Genomic DNA, 16,772 nt, shown 5'->3' on the forward strand with positions numbered 1-16,772 from the left:
TCGGTGGTGGGGCAGTAGATTAAGCAGATCTTGCCGTTTTCAACGACCCAGCAGATGAAGTGGAAATGGATATCGATATGTTTGGTGCATGCATGATATTGATGATCTTTGGTGAGCGCGATAGCTGATTGATTATCTGAGAACAACGTGGTTGGTTCAGCGAGTGGCCCAAACAGCTCTCTGATGAGCGACCAAAGCCATAAGGCTTCCTTGGCCACGTGGGTGGCTGCCACGTACTCGCTTTCAGTTGTCGACAGCGAGACGATTTCCTGTCGTTTTGAGGACCATGACATGGCACCACCATCTATCAAGAAAGCGTACCCTGAGACCGCTCTGCAGTCTTCCACCATACTTCCATCTGCGTCTGCATATCCTACAAGCGCATTGGGTGTCCCACCATACGTCAACTTCAAATTCTTGGTTCCAAGAAGGTAACGATATATTCTTCTAACTGCTTCCCAGTGGGGAATCCCAGGATTTCCGGAGAAACGGGAGACGGTGGTCATGGCATATGAGATGTCAGGACAGGTACCCAGGGAGGCATACATCAGTGAGCCAATGGCTTTGCGATACAGTATGTGTTTCATCGCAGCATATTCAGTGCCAGTGGAGGGTGACTGACCAGAGTGCAGCTTTGTGCTAGGTTCTATGGGGTTTGATATGGGTTTTAACTCATCAAAGCCGAAGCGTTGGATGATCGATTCGATGTAGGGATGCTGGCACAGTGAGATAGTGCGTTCATCTCAGTTTCTGGTGACCTCTATCCCGAGCAACCAATGGAGCTTGCCAAGGTCAGTTATCTCGATGTACTTTCTGATGTCCCTTTTGAACTCATCAATCTCGCTTGAAAGTGTGGCAGTGATAGTGCAGTTGTCAACGTGTACGACGATGATTATGAGCTTGCCAGTGTTGTGACGTCAGAAGTACATGGCTTGGTCGACAGAACACTGGGTGAACCCGAGCTCGTCTACTAATACCTCAACTAGCCTCTGGTACCAGCGACAACCACTTTGCTTTAGGCTGTACAAAGTTTTGTGAAGGCGGCAGACCTTGTGCAGGTGATCAGCAGATTCGAATCCGGGAGGCTGGCACATGTAAATGACTTCGTCGTTGGTGAGTGTGCCATTTAGGTACGCTCCTTTGATATCTATCTGATGGAGTTGTAGATCAGAGTGAGCAGCCATCACGAGTACAACATGGATGGACTGTGAGCAGTTGCTACTGGTGCGAAACATATCGAAGTAATTGACACCTTCGACCTGCAAGTACCCCTGGGCAACAAGTCTGGCCTTGTGCCGCACTGATGTTTCCTGCAGGCATCCTTCTTGGCCCTGGAACACCCATTTTGAACCTACAACATTTGCACTGGGGGGTAAGTCGACGAGTTCCCAAGTTCCTGCATCCTGTAACATCGCTAACTCCTCTCTTATTCCATTTTCCCATTGCAGCCAATCAGGATGGTGACAAGCTTCAGCTAGCGAGCTGGGCTCGAGAGCTTCTGTTTTCAGGCAGTAATCTCAGTCCATAGCCATAGCAAGGTCAATCCGACATAGGTTGTCATCCAAGTCTTCAATGATAGATGCGAAGTAGGGCTGCAGCAGTCTCTTGCTCCCCCTCGAGCCTGACAGGGTTTGAACGTTCCTCGACAACGGTAGGTAACTGAACTCCTTTTGGTACTTCAGGTGTACTGTGACAGATGGTACTACCTTTTCCAGCGAGAATCTCTGCGAGGCGCTGGCTGGGTTTTCGGATTCATTTCGTGACAGGTGGATCGGCTGGATGCAGTGGAGGCATGGGTTGAGCTGGAGCGACTGGTGGAGGTGATGGAGCTGCAGCAATCTCTGCGATGGGTGCTGTAGACGTTAGCATCGCATTTGGTAAGTATGCATCTTCTTCCTCCCCCTCGCAAGGTAACAGCTCAGCCGAGGAGGGGTCCCAGTACATGTTTCTTTCGACAGTGACTGACTTCTTTTCAGGCCAGTATATGTGACATCCGTTGGGGCTGTTATTGTCTATTCCAACCCATTGGCCTTCAGCAATGCATCCTCCCAGCTTGCTTCCACCCTCAATTTGTACCCAGACGTTTGAGCCCCATGTGTGGGCTAGACTAAGGTCAGGTTTCTTCCCAGTCGCAGCTTCGAGAGGTGTTCCTCCATCAAGTGCTTTAGTGGGGGTTCTGTTCTTCAACCAGATGACGTGACATACTGCCTCGCCCCAAAGGGCACAAGGTAATCCACTCTCATGTAGCATGGCACGTACTTTCTCCAGCAACGTGCGGTTAAGGTGCACTCAGCGATGCCATTGTGCTGCTGGGGTATCGTGTACAGTGAGTTTTTGCTTTGTACCAGCTGCCCTGAGGTACATCACAAATTCTTTTCCTAGGTACTTGCTGCCTCGATCGGAATGAAGAGTCTTCATGCAGGTGTTATGTTGGGTGCGACACCAGGCCTCGAAATCTTTATAGGCCGAGAAAGCTTCACTTTTCTGATGGAGGAGATGGATATAGGTGAGTCAGTGTCTTGTCAGTCGGTGAACGAGATGTAGTAACTGCCATCCTCCTGAGACTTTCAACAGGTGCAGGTCCCCAGAGGTCAGGTATGCACTTCTTCTGCAAATTCAGTAGCTCAGGTCTCCTGATGCATTCCTTTGCGACAGGCTTTCTGGTCAGCCTTCGCATATACACAAGCTTTGCAGAAGGTCGGTTCATCCTTTGACAAGTCAAATTTCAGTCCTGACACGAGTCCCTTTTCAGCTAAGTGGCGGGCAGCAGTTGGAGATATGTGACCCATCCTTCGGTGAAGCTCCATGATGGTAATCGTTTCAGTCATGGAGTTCACTTGGTCGCGATCGTCGTTGTGAATGATGCGATAGAGACCGGCTTTGGACCTGGGGACACGTCCAACAATGTCGTCAGTGGGGTTCCTGATGATGCAGGTGCCTTCAGCGAAGGTGATAGAGTACCCTAGCTGATCAAGGTGGCCAACAGATATGAGGGTGTATCCTACCTCGGGTGAATATAGCACCTCTGTAAGTCTCAATTTAGTCACATCATACCTGTTTGGTACTTCTATGACCATCTCCCCCATATCTGTGGCATTAAAGAGTTGTTTGTTCACTGCTGAGAACGACCTAGGCGGTATGCTCGTTAGGGCCTCAAATCTCTCCTTGTAGGGGGAGATGTGACGAGTGGATCCGGAATCATAGAGTTCAATGACACATGCATTAATAGGGCTGTCGTTTACAAGGTTTGTGAATTCTGGGGAGGTTTCAGTGGGCTCATCAGGACTCGAGCTGTTTCTGCAAGGTGAGTCCTCGCCATCCACTTCCTCCACCTCATTGAACCAGTCCTTGTCAGCAGGTGGTGAAGTGTTGCCGATATTCGTCATTGTCATCTGAGGATATGCTCAATAGATCAGGGAGCAGTCACCTCATCATCCAGCTCATCCAAGGCATGGGCCTGAGAAGGTGCACCTCTTCATCAGAGTCAAGTGTCACAGTGTGAGTGGATCCATTTGTAGCAGTGGATGTAGCTTCTTTCTTTTTATCAGGATCAGGACATTGAGACTTGTAGTGCTCCCTCGACCCTGCAGTTCCAGCAGGGTCCACGCTGGCGAGCATGCCCTCTGGAGCTTCCTCCTCGACCTCTCCAACTCCCTCATCCTTGATTAGAGGAGTTTCCAGGGGTCATGGCCAAGGCTACATCGCCTTCACAGGTTCTTTGCTTAGGATGTGAGTGCCACATCTCCTTGCAGCTTTGTCTTTCTGATTCTTCAATAATAAGGGAGATGAGAATATCGGGGTCGACAGTTTGCGTTGGGCTGTACAAACAAGCAGGTTGCAAGCTGACCAGATGCAAAGCTGGCGAGGTATTTAGGTAAGGATTGGATGATGGTCGATCGATAGTCCTTTTCTTCAATCTGTACACCGATGGCTGCCAACTCATCTCTCTTCATATGCAGATTGTCCAGGAATTGGCGGACGTCGCCATTGGCAGGGCATTGCATGCCTAAAAACTTCATTCACAGATCTGTTTGAGTGTAAGCTCCCTTCTCAGGTGTACTCACGAATGATCTCATTCCACATGGCAGCGATGCTGCCTAAGGCTATGCACCCGAAGGGCAGTGGAATCAGGGATCTGTTGAGTAAGTAAATGTTTCACCATATTTTTGCTTTTCTGCCACTTAGCGAGTTCATCAGTGTCGGGAGGGACTACTGTCATGAATCCATCCTGATCAGTGGAGGTCGTACTGGCAGGGCAAAGAGAGGTTCCATCGAAGTGGGACCATAGCTCCTTAGCTTCGACAGCGGTCTGGAAGCGAAGGGAGAAGATCGCCCAGTTTGCGCCTTTGATATCGAGCTTCAGAACGTTGCCCAGGAGTGTGTCAGTGGTGATGGGGATAGCAGTGGTCATTGTGGGGAGATGAGGGTCGATTTAACAGCGAGAATATCAAAATGATGGTGAGATGTTTGTAGGCTATTAGAGCTTGGGGCTCATAACCTTACAGAAGTATCTATACAAGTAACTCAGTCGCACACAGACAGCGACAACATCTGTATATATTTACCTATACAAGTAACTAGGTGCGTGGTAAGCATAGTAAAGTAAGCAGAAGGATATCGTACTCACCTCAGTCACACACAGACAGCGACAACATCTGAGGTGATGGGGTCTACAGTGCAGAACTAAATACTGTAATGTAACAATAGAAGTGAAACACTGGGTGTTGAACCCATTTACAATAAGTATTGTCTCATTGTGAGATGTGCTATGGTCTTTGTGGATAACAAGAGGACTCGCACATAAGTGCGAGACACTGTAAATACAATAAACATAAGGATGTGGAGAGTTAGTTTGCGCATTCAGTAATAGTGTTGAGTAAGAAAAGGGTCTAAAGCGGAAAATAGTTCTCACGACCCAGAGTGGATGCATTCGGAACAGGCTATGTGCAACTTGCCAAATCTAACAGATGGCATGGAGGAGGTGCATGTGCCCTTCTTCTGCCTTGGGGTAGGCTGCAAGGAAGTGAGCCTCATCACACTTGAAGCTGTCATATGGCAGTGGACATCAAATGTTCATGTCAAGTGCATGGGAAGCATTGGGTGAGCAGGCAGGCTACTCAAGGAGAGGGCTGGACAGGGGCACTCACATGTCAATAAACTCCAGTGTGATCATGGCCCACTGGCTGTACTTGGAGGTGAAGGTGCAGTTGTGGCCCTGGTACCAGTCTGCAGGCCAGTCCTTCAATGGGACACTCAGGCCATGTGGGGGATTGCTGATGAACAAATGGGTGATGATGTCCTGCCAGGAGTCCCTTCTGGGACATCATGAGCCATCCAGCAGCTTGATGGGTATGTTTGGAATCCTGAGCCCAGAGAGTGGTGGCTGCTTGGCAAGGGGGATGACAGGGTAGTCATGGCAGCTTGCTGTCTGGCTTGGGCCAGCACCAGCAGTGACAATGCAATTTGCAGGGACTCAGGCCATTGGGCCCACTGGCAGGACCGGGGCAGAGGCCTGTGCCAGCTAGGGGACAGGTGTGGGTGTGATCAAGCTGGAATGCCCATGCAGCAGCTGTGACTGTGAGGGTGGTGCAATGGAATGGGGTACACTAGCATAGCTACCATGAGTTGTAGATCCAGTGCAAGGCTGCCACAGAGCACCAGCCATACCTTGGTGAATGACAGTGGCAAGCTCATGAATGGACTCACTGACCTGCCCCATCCTGGTCCACAGGCCATGAATGTTGGAGGTGATGGACACATGGACTGTGTGAACCTCCTCTGCAGTGACAGGTTGCATGAGGGCAGATTTGCCTACCAGAGAATCCTGCACATCCTGTACAATTGGAGCAAGCACATCACTGTAGTCTGTCTCATAACAGTAAAGCTCATCTAGGAGGTATTGGATGAGGGTGTTATGCTGGAGGCCATGTCAGAGCAGGTCAGTAGTACAGTACCAGGTGTGAAGCATCCAGGTCAACGCTATGAATGATGGGACACTTGAACTTGGCACTTACATGCTCCCCCTCAGCCCAGCCCCCCCACCAGTGGACCTTTCTGAGGGACCAGTGCTCGCCAACAGGGGCCAGCATAAACCTGTACTGTGCTCCACCCCATTGAAAGCAATGGGTCGAGAAGGAGCCTTGAATTCCCATGCCAGTCATTGCTTTGTTGATCCACTGTTGCATGGCATCATGCAAGATTGGTTTGTGGGGCTGTACAACACCATTAGCCCCCATCGCAGGGAAGATGTTGTCATCAGGGTCAAGTGGTTGTTGGTAGTGGACATGTTCAAGCCAGTGTACCCAGAGTGGCAGCCACAGGAGGCAGTTGGCTCCTGGGAGCTCAGGCTGGGGGAAGATTTTATACTGGTTGCCTGCAGGGAAATGCATGCTCAGTTCAATGTCAGCTTGCTCACAGCCTCATTGTGTGCATTACCAATGAGGCGATCAGGCTAATGGTGGACTCACTGCACAGATCAGCCTTGGTCATCCCCTTGTCAACCTTGCACTGCCACCCCTTTTGGTTTGCTAGGTAGACCTCAAAGTAGACAGACCTGTTGGACAGCATCAGTGGCTCATTTCCAAGGTACTTTTCCAGTGTGTGGTCCACCATCATGCAGTTGATTGTGATGTGCCTCCACTTGAGTTGGATCAGCTCATAGCACCTGTGTGACTGTGTGTATCTCTCAGATGGGGGTCACACAATATGCTCCACAATGGAGTCACCTCACTGACCTTGTCCATAGTGTCCATGCTGTGGATGCAAATGTGAGTTGCTCAAGGTGGTGTGTCACCAGTGTCCACACCTTGAGACCAAGAAGTTCCAACAGTGGCTGTTGTGCAGGCCCACTGCCAGGTATGCTGAAAGTCATTTGAAGGACACTCAAGGCAAAATCAAGGTCAGGGCACACTGTGCATGCCCACTGCAACATCCAATCCAAATGATCCTGTGTGATGGGCAGTGAGTGCTTGTGATTGCCTGCTTCCACACTTGCCTTGTGCTTGATTGAAGTCAGGACGTCTTGAACATCAGCTGATTCTGCCGGGTTCCCCTCCCAGTGCTGCCTCGCCTCATTGAACCCCACTTGCCTTGAAAGGTATTTCTGTCCCTGTTAGATGGCAATGGCACAGTATCCACCAATGCCCAGTCAGTGGTCTGCACACCCACTGGCTGTCTGAACACTGGGACAAAGGTCTGCTTACACATTTGCCCAAATGTCTTTGAATGCTGCCCTGATGCTCTCCACAGTGCTCTTGCATAAATTCTCATGGAATCCCTTCCACATCATGTACAAGGCCAATGTCTTGTCAGAGCAGCTGTTTGGTGTGCTCTCAAAGGCTGTTCTGAACTCTGGGTTGCTGTATGGGTCATTGGGTGCCATGGGAGTCAGGGCTGGGCCAGCATCCTCAGGCTGGCTCTCCATTCTGGAGGCAGCAAAGCTGCTGAGCCACTCTTGACCTTGGCAGACATGTGCAGCATGGGCAGTTCCTGTTCTTGCTGCCTTGAGGTGCATCTGCTTCCCCTGCTCTTTCAGCTGGTTGATGTCCTTCAGAGACATGGCTGCAGCAGTGTTGGTGTTGACTGCAGGGGTCTGCCTCTTCCAACTTGACTTCTTCTGTGGTGACTGCAACACCACCAGAGCCTTCTTCAACTCTTGATTTCAACCCATCAGGTCAGATATATTTTCTGGGATAAGCCAGGGGTTTAGAAGGAGCTGCATCACAGCCAGGCACTGAGTGCTGAAGGCCAGAGCAGAGGTCATGCCTGAAGGGTTCAAGTCAGGTAACTAGTTGCAGCCACACCACAGGCCCACACAACTATGGGGATGCATAGCACACTACACACATTACATGGATGAAATGGATAGTGAACATATGTACAACCAGTGCTGCCACTATGGTGTCTCCATCTTGTAATTCATAATTCAGTTGATCATGGGGCAGAGGCCCTCAAGCTTGGGGTGAAGCAGAAGGGGCTCACATGGAGATATTAAATACATATATGGATGGGTCATTTGGCACTGAACAAGGCATTGCCATTTCCATTTCCATGCACCTACAAGGGGCAATCAGTGTGTTGAGATGTCCAGCACAGATGTTTGACTCAGCCATCCTGTATTTGTTGAGGGCTCATGCCCAGATGGCAATCGCAACCATACTGCACACAGGAGAACTGGAAGCAAGAGCAGCACATCTTGAGGACCCAAGCTCTTTGCAATGTATCTGAATGAGTCCACAGCAGCATGACAAACAGCTTTCTTGTGGGCTTTCAAGAGATCCAATGACTTGAAGCAGATACCCATCCATTCTTGGGCTGGAATGAACTTGGCACCACAATCCATGATATGACCAATCAAGTTCATAGATGCCTCTTGGGCCTTCTCATGATGGCTATGAAGAATGGGGGTCATTTGAAGAACTATATGTTGGGTCAGATGTTGAGTAATCAAGAGGTAATAAATACTTGCAAAGATCTTTCACCAGGGGGGGGAGGGGAGGTTCATTTGTGTCATATCGACTGCATTTGAGATAGCACCCTCAGTGGCAATGATACTACCAAGCATGCCAGGGTACTCCTCTCCAAGTTGTTCAAACAAGACAAGTCCAAGCTTGCTCAAAAGCTGGTCCTCATCACATTGCTTGATGATGATTATAGCGAGTTGCATGGTGGGATCAGTGGTCTGTTGACAAACTTTGGTGCTTTTGTTGTTCAATGCTGCCAGAGGATAGTAGAGATGATCTGTGTAAGGTACAGTTTGACACAGATACCTAGAGCATCAACAACAGTGCCAAACCCATCCAGCATGACTTGGCCTTCTGTAGTCTGCTCCTGGAAGGAGCATGTGATGCCATCGACCAGACAGACCTCCAAATGTTTGTCAATATCAGAGTCACCAAGAGTGGCAATGACTTTCGTGATAGTCTCCATGACCATTTTACAGTATGGCTCTGCTTTGTCTTTCAACTCGTTCATGATCCTCCCTGTGATCTCAGAGACCCCAGCTCTTTGCATCCATTTGATGATAGTTTTGCCTGTCCAGCACCATGTGACAGACCCAGAATGACTTGAAGAAATCTAGAAGAATGTCCTGCTTAATGTATTGAGCAGTTACACCATTGGTGGCAGCACATTGCTTAATGACCTTCAAGACAATCTTCTTCATCTCTTCATCTGACATCTGGAATTCATGGATCAAGATGACCATGACCTCCTTCATGTAGTACAAAGCATATTCTGGGTCCATGAGAGGAATGATGAAACCAATCACCTTCAAGAAGGCAGCAAGTCCCTTTCTGCAATGCTGGTGAATACCGAGCCACAGTGGCCATAGAACCTCATTGGAAGACTCGATTCCATAGGGTGCAGCCACTTCAGCTAGGGTAGCAGTAGCAAGCACAGTCACTGTCTGCATTTTCTGCTGTTTGTCTGTGAGACCACAAGCAACACAGCTGACAAGGCTGCACAAGTGGGGAAGGATGGCACAGCCCATCATGACAGCAATCTGCTGAATGATATGGACACCCACATGATGAGCCTGCCACAACTTCTGGCTATGAAAAATGGCCTTGAGGAAGGGAAGCAATGTTGGGATGCCTAGTGCAGGTGCAACAACAGAAAAGGCACAGGCTGTGGTATTGCACACATATTCATCAGCACAGTCAATGTCCAGATGGATGGTGGAAACCATGTGTGTGAGAGGCCTGGCCACTTTTCATGAGGTTGGAAATGACCTCATGGCCTCCAACACAAGCATAGTAGTCCTCATCTATAAGGAGCAGCTCGATAACGACTAGGATTTTATGAACATGGGGCCTGACAAGGCTGTTGAGTTTGTATAGGATGTGGTTGATGACTTTGGAAGGATGGCAGTCTGCTGAACGATACAGATGCCTGTGTGACAGGCCTGCCACAACTTCTTGTGTCATATGACAAACTGCCTTGAGGAAGGGAAGCAACACTGGGATGCCCCATGCAGGTGTGACAGTGGAAAACACACAGCCAGTGGTACTGCACACACATTCATTGGCATGGTCAATGTCCAGATGCATGGTGGAAATTGTGTGTGTGAGGCTTGGAAATGATCTCATGGCTGTCAAAGTGAGCATAGCAGTCTTCATCTACAAGAGCAGCTCGATGATGATTAGAATTTTATGAACATAGGGCTGGACAAGGTTGTTGAGTTTGTATAGGATGCAGTCAATGACTTTGGAAGGACAGCACAGCCAATCAGGATGGCAATCTGCTGAATGATATGGACACCTGTGTGACAAGCCCACCATGACTTCTCATGTAGTATGGTGAATCAGCTTGAGGAAGGGAAGCAATGCTGGGATACCCAGTGCAGGCACAACAACAGAAAAGGCACAGGCAGTGGCATTGTGCACACATTCATCAGTGTGGCCAATGTCCAGGCACATGGTGTGAATCATGTGTGCAAGACCAGCCATCCTCATCTCCAACAACAATGAGGTGTGCATGCAAAACAAGGGCAGGGGCCCAGAGATCATCTATGAATCGGTGGGTGGGGTGAGCATGAACTCTGTGTCTTCGAGGATACAGTGAGTGCACAGATCAGAGGTGGAGGGCCAAAAATCACCTACCAATTGATGGGTGGAGTGAACACTGAATGCAAACACAAACATCTTTGTCTTTGATGACCTCAGTGGGGGGAGGGGCAAAAATTCACCCAACATGATTGGTGGGCAGAACATATGTGAATGTCTTCATCTTTGAGGACAGGGTGGGGGCTCAAAAATCATTCACCAATCAGTGGGCAAAGCAAGCATGGATGTCTAATCACCTACTGATCGGTGTGCATGGAGGGAACACAAACACACCTCATCTTCAACGACAGGGTGGGGCCCAAAAACCATCTGCTGATCAGTGGGAAAAGCGAGTGTGGACATTGTCATCTTCAACAACCAGGTGAGTGCCCAAAACAAAGGTCAGGGGCCAAAAATCACCTACTGATTGGTGGGCAGAGCAAATGCAAATGCCTTTATGTTCAATGATGGGGCAGGCACAGTCTACTGATCAGTGGGCAAAGTGAGTAGAAAGCATCTGTGTCTTCGATGACTCAGTGAGTGCACAAAACAAAGGATGGGGGGTGAAAATTCACCCACCAATCACCATTTGGAGCGAACACAAATGCAAACATCTTTGTCTTTGACAGCAGGATGGGTATGCACTCCAAAGTGAGCCAGAATGTTGGGAGGGGATATGTGTGGTCAGAGAGTGTGTATGCCACAGGGCAATGGGGAAGAGCTGGCAGGAAACAGGTTGAGCATGAGTGTGGACATTGATGGCACACACCTACACTGATGAAATATGACATGTTGAGCACAAATGTGGACATGCACATAGTGCCACAGGTGGATGGGCAGTGACGAGCCCAACACTGATGGCTTAGTAAGCTTACTGGATCTGGAAGGTCTATTAGTTGGCGGACACACTATGTTGTAGAGGCCAAAGGGCTACAAATGACTACAGAAAGAGTGGACTACAAAGTGTGTAAAGTGCACGGAATGGCAGGGATAAGTTGGAAATAAGTGGCGAGTGCCATACCAAGGTGTAAAATATACAATGTTTGGCATAAACATTGGTTATTTTGCAATAAGCAAAGGTCTATGCTGCTGGGAGGGAGTTGGGGACCTGTCAGCTCCCCCAGTCCCTGGCTACAAAGCCATATCCCACCCCTCCACATTGCCTGCCACAGTCGCAGCCCTGCAGCACATACAGGCTTACACCTGCACTTTGCACTGGTGCACATGGCAAGCTCTGTCCAAATCTGTGAGGATACATTATGATATGTATGTAGCTACACAAGCAAATACCTTGTGAACAGCCCAGGGCCGAAGTGGGACATGCTAATCTATATGCAGGGGGGGCGACAGAAACAATACCAGAGATACTGAATGCTAGTACTACACAATCACACTGTTCAGACCCCAGGAAAAACGTGCAGATGCAATGGGGGAAGGCACCGTGTGCATGCATAGCTGCCCGCCTCTCGCACTTGTGCCCTACATGCATTCATGACCTCGCAATTGTGCAAACAGCGTCCCATATGCCAAACTCGGTTGCTTACATAATGCTGCCCCCTTCGGAACTGGATGGAATGCTGCTGGGGGGTGCGCAATCCCCTGCTAACCCTTTTTGGGGCGCCCCTGACACAGCTTGTATATTTTATGGGATAACTGAACATAATCCCTGAAGTGTCGATACTGTTCCTGGATGCCATTAGGCTGATCATACCGGACCAATAGCTCTGGTCACATGGGGCTCTGAGAAAGTCATCATAGTGGGGCATTGCAATATTCATTTGCTAGTGATGAGAGGGAAGGTGTGTGTGTGCTACTGGGTAGACACATGGACTTCATAGGCAGAGAGAATATGTGAAGGGTAACTAAGGGAATGGGCGAAAACCTGATGGGTTTTCCAGTCCAGAGGAGATGCTGGATTCTAAGGGTGAAAAGTGAGCTGTGAGGGTGGGATTGGTACTAAACAGGTCTGCTCTTCACTCGGAGATTCAGATGCCAGCAATTTGCCCACAGGCAAAATTGAAGGTTGTCTACTAGACCTGAGAGAGGGAGATCTAGGAAGGTGGGTGTGAAAAAGGTGCAGAGGATACTGAATGGAGGGCTGGATGTGCAAGTTTGCCCATGGCGAAGTGTGCTAAGGCAAGACACACAACCCACTTCACTTACTCAGACATGGACTGTGTTCTATGTCACTGGAAACCACTGATACCATTAGCATCTGTGACCATCATCATGGACCCCCTCTAGGGCAACAAATCTTGTCAGAAATTTGTGGCCTCATTGAACTCATCCAAACTCACTTCAACATATTGAAGTTGGATCGAATTGGTCTAATATTTTGCCTCAGTTCACTTTGCAGCAACACTAATTTCCATGTAGGGAAGCTGCCAGCATATCACATGAATCACATGATGTGTTGGGGTTGGTTGACTATTTGACAGTCACATACATACTAGAAGATAGGGCCATCAGGGATGGCAGGCACCTTGTTTACAGATGTAACATACATGGCCACCCTGTAGACATGATCAGGATTGCATTGACAGTGACACAAGCCTGACACCTAGAAAATTGTGACCAGACACTTCAACATACAGATTGTGTTTGACAGATATTGACAACAGATGTGCCTGCTCCAAATGTTATATGAGGCTGACACAATTTCCAGAGCTGTCAATTTGGGCCACCCATCATGCTCCTGATTTCACCCAATCACAGTATGCTCGTTCACCCTGCACATAAAAAACACATAGCTTGCATGTATACATAAATCAATGCATAGGTTAACATAGAAATGGTAAAGCATAGATAACAGCCCATTAATACTAGAAATTCTCACTCAGCAGATCCTCATTACTCTCCTCAGCATGCAAACCCTCTGAGCGATGACTGCAGGTGGGTTGTGGACCCCATGTAGTCCATTTAGTCACAACATATAGGTAGCCTGCATGCCAAAATGCCAACACTTATATAGACCCTGCAACAGGCCCATCTAAATAGATTAGCCATGACACATGGACAGGCCTGAGGGCCTATAGTGAGAGCAACATACATATGGGCCTGTAAATGCAATTCCACAACATATGGGAGGGCCTGTGGAGGGTAAGGATGCTGCAACATATAGACAGGCCCATGACCAAGTAAGTATGCTAAGCTACTGTAAGACATGGATGGGCCTGCCTATTGTATCATGAAGAAGGTCACAACATATGGACAGGCCCACCCATCATATGCTTTATAGGGTCACAACATAAAGAGGGGCCCATCTATGATAGATTACAGAGTTGGTAACATATGGATGGGCCTGGGAGTAATATCATTTATGGTGTTCGCAACATCTAGACAGGCCCATCCATAGCAAGATGTACACCTGTTGCAACATAAGGATGGGCCCATCAGTAATATCATTGACAGTGTCACAACACATAGACAGGCCCATCTAGTAAGATGCATCCCTGCCACAACATAAAGATGGGCCTGTCAGTAATATCATTTACAGTGTCACAACACATAGATGGGCCCATTAGCAGTATCAATCACATGGTCACAACACATGGATGGGCCCATCAATAGCAACATGTGTGCCTGTTGCAACATAAAGATGGGCCCATCAGTAATATCATTTACAGTGTCACAACACATAGATGGGCCCATCTAGTAAGATGCACCCATGTCACAACATAAAGACAGGCCTTTCAGCAATATCAATTACATGGTCACAACACATGGGTGGGCCCATCAATAGCAACACATATGCCTGTTGCAACATAAAGATGGGCCCATCAGTAATATCATTTACAGTGTCACAACACATAGATGGGCCCATCTAGTAAGATGCACCCATGTCACAACATAAAGACAGGCCTTTCAGCAATATCAATTACATGGTCACAACACATGGGTGGGCCCATCAATAGCAACACATATGCCTGTTGCAACATAAAGATGGGCCCATCAGTAATATCATTTACAGTGTCACAACACATAGATGGGCCCATCAGTAATATCAATTACACGGTCACAACACATGGACAGGCCCATCAATAGCAACATGTATGCCTGTCACAACATAAAGATGGCCCCATCAGTAATATCATTTACAGCATTACAGCACATAGACAGGCCTGTCTAGTAAGATGCACCCCTGTCACAACATAAAGACAGGCCCATCAGTAATATCATTTATAGCATCACAACATATGGAAGGGCCCTTCAGCAGTATTATTTATATGGTCATAATGTGTGGATGGGCCCTTCAGTAATATCTTTTATATTGCCATAAAACAAGGATGGGTCCATCTAGTAAGATCCACCCCTGTTGCAACATAAGACAGGCCCAACACCAATAGCATGTATAGCATCACAACATATTGATCAGATCACAGCAAAATATTGAGGCAAGCATCCCAACATGCCATAATTTTCCAACAAGTTGCAAGTGGCTCACCCACTATACAACTCTGACCTCATCCACCCCAACCATGAATACTATGTAAGACACATCTAAAACCCCCCATGGATGGCAAATGGAACTAACAGACTGCATTGCATCATACATGAAAGCCAGATTTCAAGAGCAGGTATTCAGCAGACCTTGCACCCTTCCAGATATATCAATTCCATTTCCAGTGTTATGTGAAGTGGATCACATATCATCAGTAATCTCACAGGCCTATCATCACCCAAGTAAGTCCATCATAATGGTGTGATGGAAGTTTTCATCTTTCTGCAGTCAATGTTGGGAAAAATCAGGGTGAAAAAACCTGCAATGCAGAAGCTGCTGAGAGATACATGGAAGTGACTGAGCTGTCCATTCTGGTGACTGACTCAAACACCATCTGCATTTGGTATTTGCCAGATGCTCTCAGCCCAAAAAGAAGGGTAAGGGAATGCAGAATCTTATATTCTACTGACTTAATGCAATGGCAGGCTGATGTATGGAACTGCCTTCATCTTCTGAGGGAACCAATGTGGGAGCACATAAAGGCTTCCCCACAGGCATGGTGGATGGACAAGTCATATTTCCACGATAATGCTGAGTTGAAAGGTGCCATCAACCTGTCACCCACATGGTTTCAACAGGGTCATGGGGGGGGTGATCATTTCTTTCCTTGTGAATAATGCACACTCATCTGTCTTGAAGCCCCAAAATGGCTTCCCAGAAGCCTCACAGCTGCTCAAATCCAGGATGGAAAACACTTCTACAAGGGAATGGGTTGACCAAATGTCTGACACCAATGCCCTGTTATCTGTGATCCTGCATGTCATCCATCCATGAATGTATGCAGATGGCAGGGAAGCATTGATCTACCTTGGCAAACAGGTGGAACAGTGGGCAGATTCAGATATGAGCTCCATACTGCCAATATGGAGCTCCACATATAGCAGCATGTCCATGATGGTGAATTGGGCAACTTGTTACCACAGGGATATCAATGGATGGGATCCATGGTATGACATGCTGGTAACCATGGGTGACTACCCACCCTTGGACTTTGTCATTCCAATGTTGAATCCTGGCTGTGCTTTAACCCAGGGATGATCATTGCATTTTCAGGTTCAGCACTGGAGCATGGGGTGGGAGCCATAGATGGTGACAGAGCATGCCTGGCATACTACATGCATGTCAATGTACATAAGTTGGTGCATGTTCCCATGTGTCAATCACCATGCATGGATGACCTACTACCTAGACCAGTTGCAACTGGACAACTGTTGATTTGAAGCTGCAAAATTTAATGTAAGATTTAGTAGGCAATGCAGATCTCATATTTTATTAGGATATGCTGGCTCTTGAACTTTGGATGGGTGGTGTTGCCAAGATTTTGCGAATGGGCAGGTGCTTTGACATCATAGATTGGGCAGGTACTCAGAGCTAAAGGGTGTGCATCATAAACTGCAAAAAAATAAACCTACTCAGGCCATCATGCAGATGGGCAGATTGTCAGACATTGCACAGATGGGCAGGGGTTCAGACATCATGAAAATGGGTGGCATCTCATAAATGATCAACATTTACAGCAATGTATATTCAACCAACTCCACAGTCAAAAACATGTAAACCATTGAAGCAGCATGCCCAACAACCTGCACAATGCCCACCACCTAGCATAGAAATGGTCAATTTGTCAACCCTGACTGTTGACAACATCAGCATATTTCCAAATATTTTCAATGCAGTAGTTTACCTGCTCCTTGATATGGCCATCAAGACAGTCTGCGATTGGTGCC

General features: G+C 47.9%; 4 protein-coding genes across 4 annotated transcripts; 2 read left to right on the forward strand and 2 right to left on the reverse strand.

Moving 5' to 3' along the window:
* Window positions 1-5,521: 5,521 nt before the first annotated feature.
* Window positions 5,522-7,624, reverse strand: F5J12DRAFT_725674 (uncharacterized protein; the record flags this gene model as incomplete). The annotated part of the gene is made up of 6 exons (XM_051741659.1): window positions 5,522-5,917; window positions 6,015-6,390; window positions 6,473-6,634; window positions 6,726-6,832; window positions 6,911-7,102; window positions 7,205-7,624. Coding segments are annotated over 6 exons (1,653 nt in total), but the record flags the coding sequence as incomplete, so codon positions are not given.
* Window positions 7,625-8,476: 852 nt separating this feature from the next.
* F5J12DRAFT_958034 (uncharacterized protein) lies at window positions 8,477-9,412 on the reverse strand (the record flags this gene model as incomplete). The annotated part of the gene is made up of 3 exons (XM_051749895.1): window positions 8,477-8,715; window positions 8,769-9,004; window positions 9,066-9,412. The coding sequence occupies 3 exons, from the start codon at window positions 9,410-9,412 to the stop codon at window positions 8,477-8,479; spliced, it is 822 nt and encodes a 273-aa protein (XP_051596569.1).
* Window positions 9,413-10,428: 1,016 nt separating this feature from the next.
* Window positions 10,429-12,578, forward strand: F5J12DRAFT_785427 (uncharacterized protein; the record flags this gene model as incomplete). Its single annotated transcript, XM_051743240.1, has 14 exons — window positions 10,429-10,559; window positions 10,708-10,811; window positions 10,886-10,926; window positions 11,021-11,046; window positions 11,174-11,235; window positions 11,373-11,409; window positions 11,441-11,507; window positions 11,624-11,654; window positions 11,717-11,810; window positions 11,953-12,131; window positions 12,267-12,343; window positions 12,383-12,402; window positions 12,443-12,475; window positions 12,509-12,578. The coding sequence occupies 14 exons, from the start codon at window positions 10,429-10,431 to the stop codon at window positions 12,576-12,578; spliced, it is 972 nt and encodes a 323-aa protein (XP_051596570.1).
* A 2,519-nt stretch (window positions 12,579-15,097) lies between these two features.
* F5J12DRAFT_785428 (uncharacterized protein) lies at window positions 15,098-16,397 on the forward strand (the record flags this gene model as incomplete). The annotated part of the gene is made up of 8 exons (XM_051743241.1): window positions 15,098-15,121; window positions 15,212-15,227; window positions 15,274-15,422; window positions 15,471-15,636; window positions 15,830-16,063; window positions 16,099-16,172; window positions 16,235-16,281; window positions 16,322-16,397. The coding sequence occupies 8 exons, from the start codon at window positions 15,098-15,100 to the stop codon at window positions 16,395-16,397; spliced, it is 786 nt and encodes a 261-aa protein (XP_051596571.1).
* Window positions 16,398-16,772: the final 375 nt, after the last annotated feature.

Source organism: Pisolithus orientalis (assembly GCF_024613125.1).
Source record: "Pisolithus orientalis strain OTSU chromosome Unknown F5J12scaffold_37, whole genome shotgun sequence".
NCBI classification, from domain to species: Eukaryota; Fungi; Basidiomycota; class Agaricomycetes; order Boletales; family Pisolithaceae; genus Pisolithus; species Pisolithus orientalis.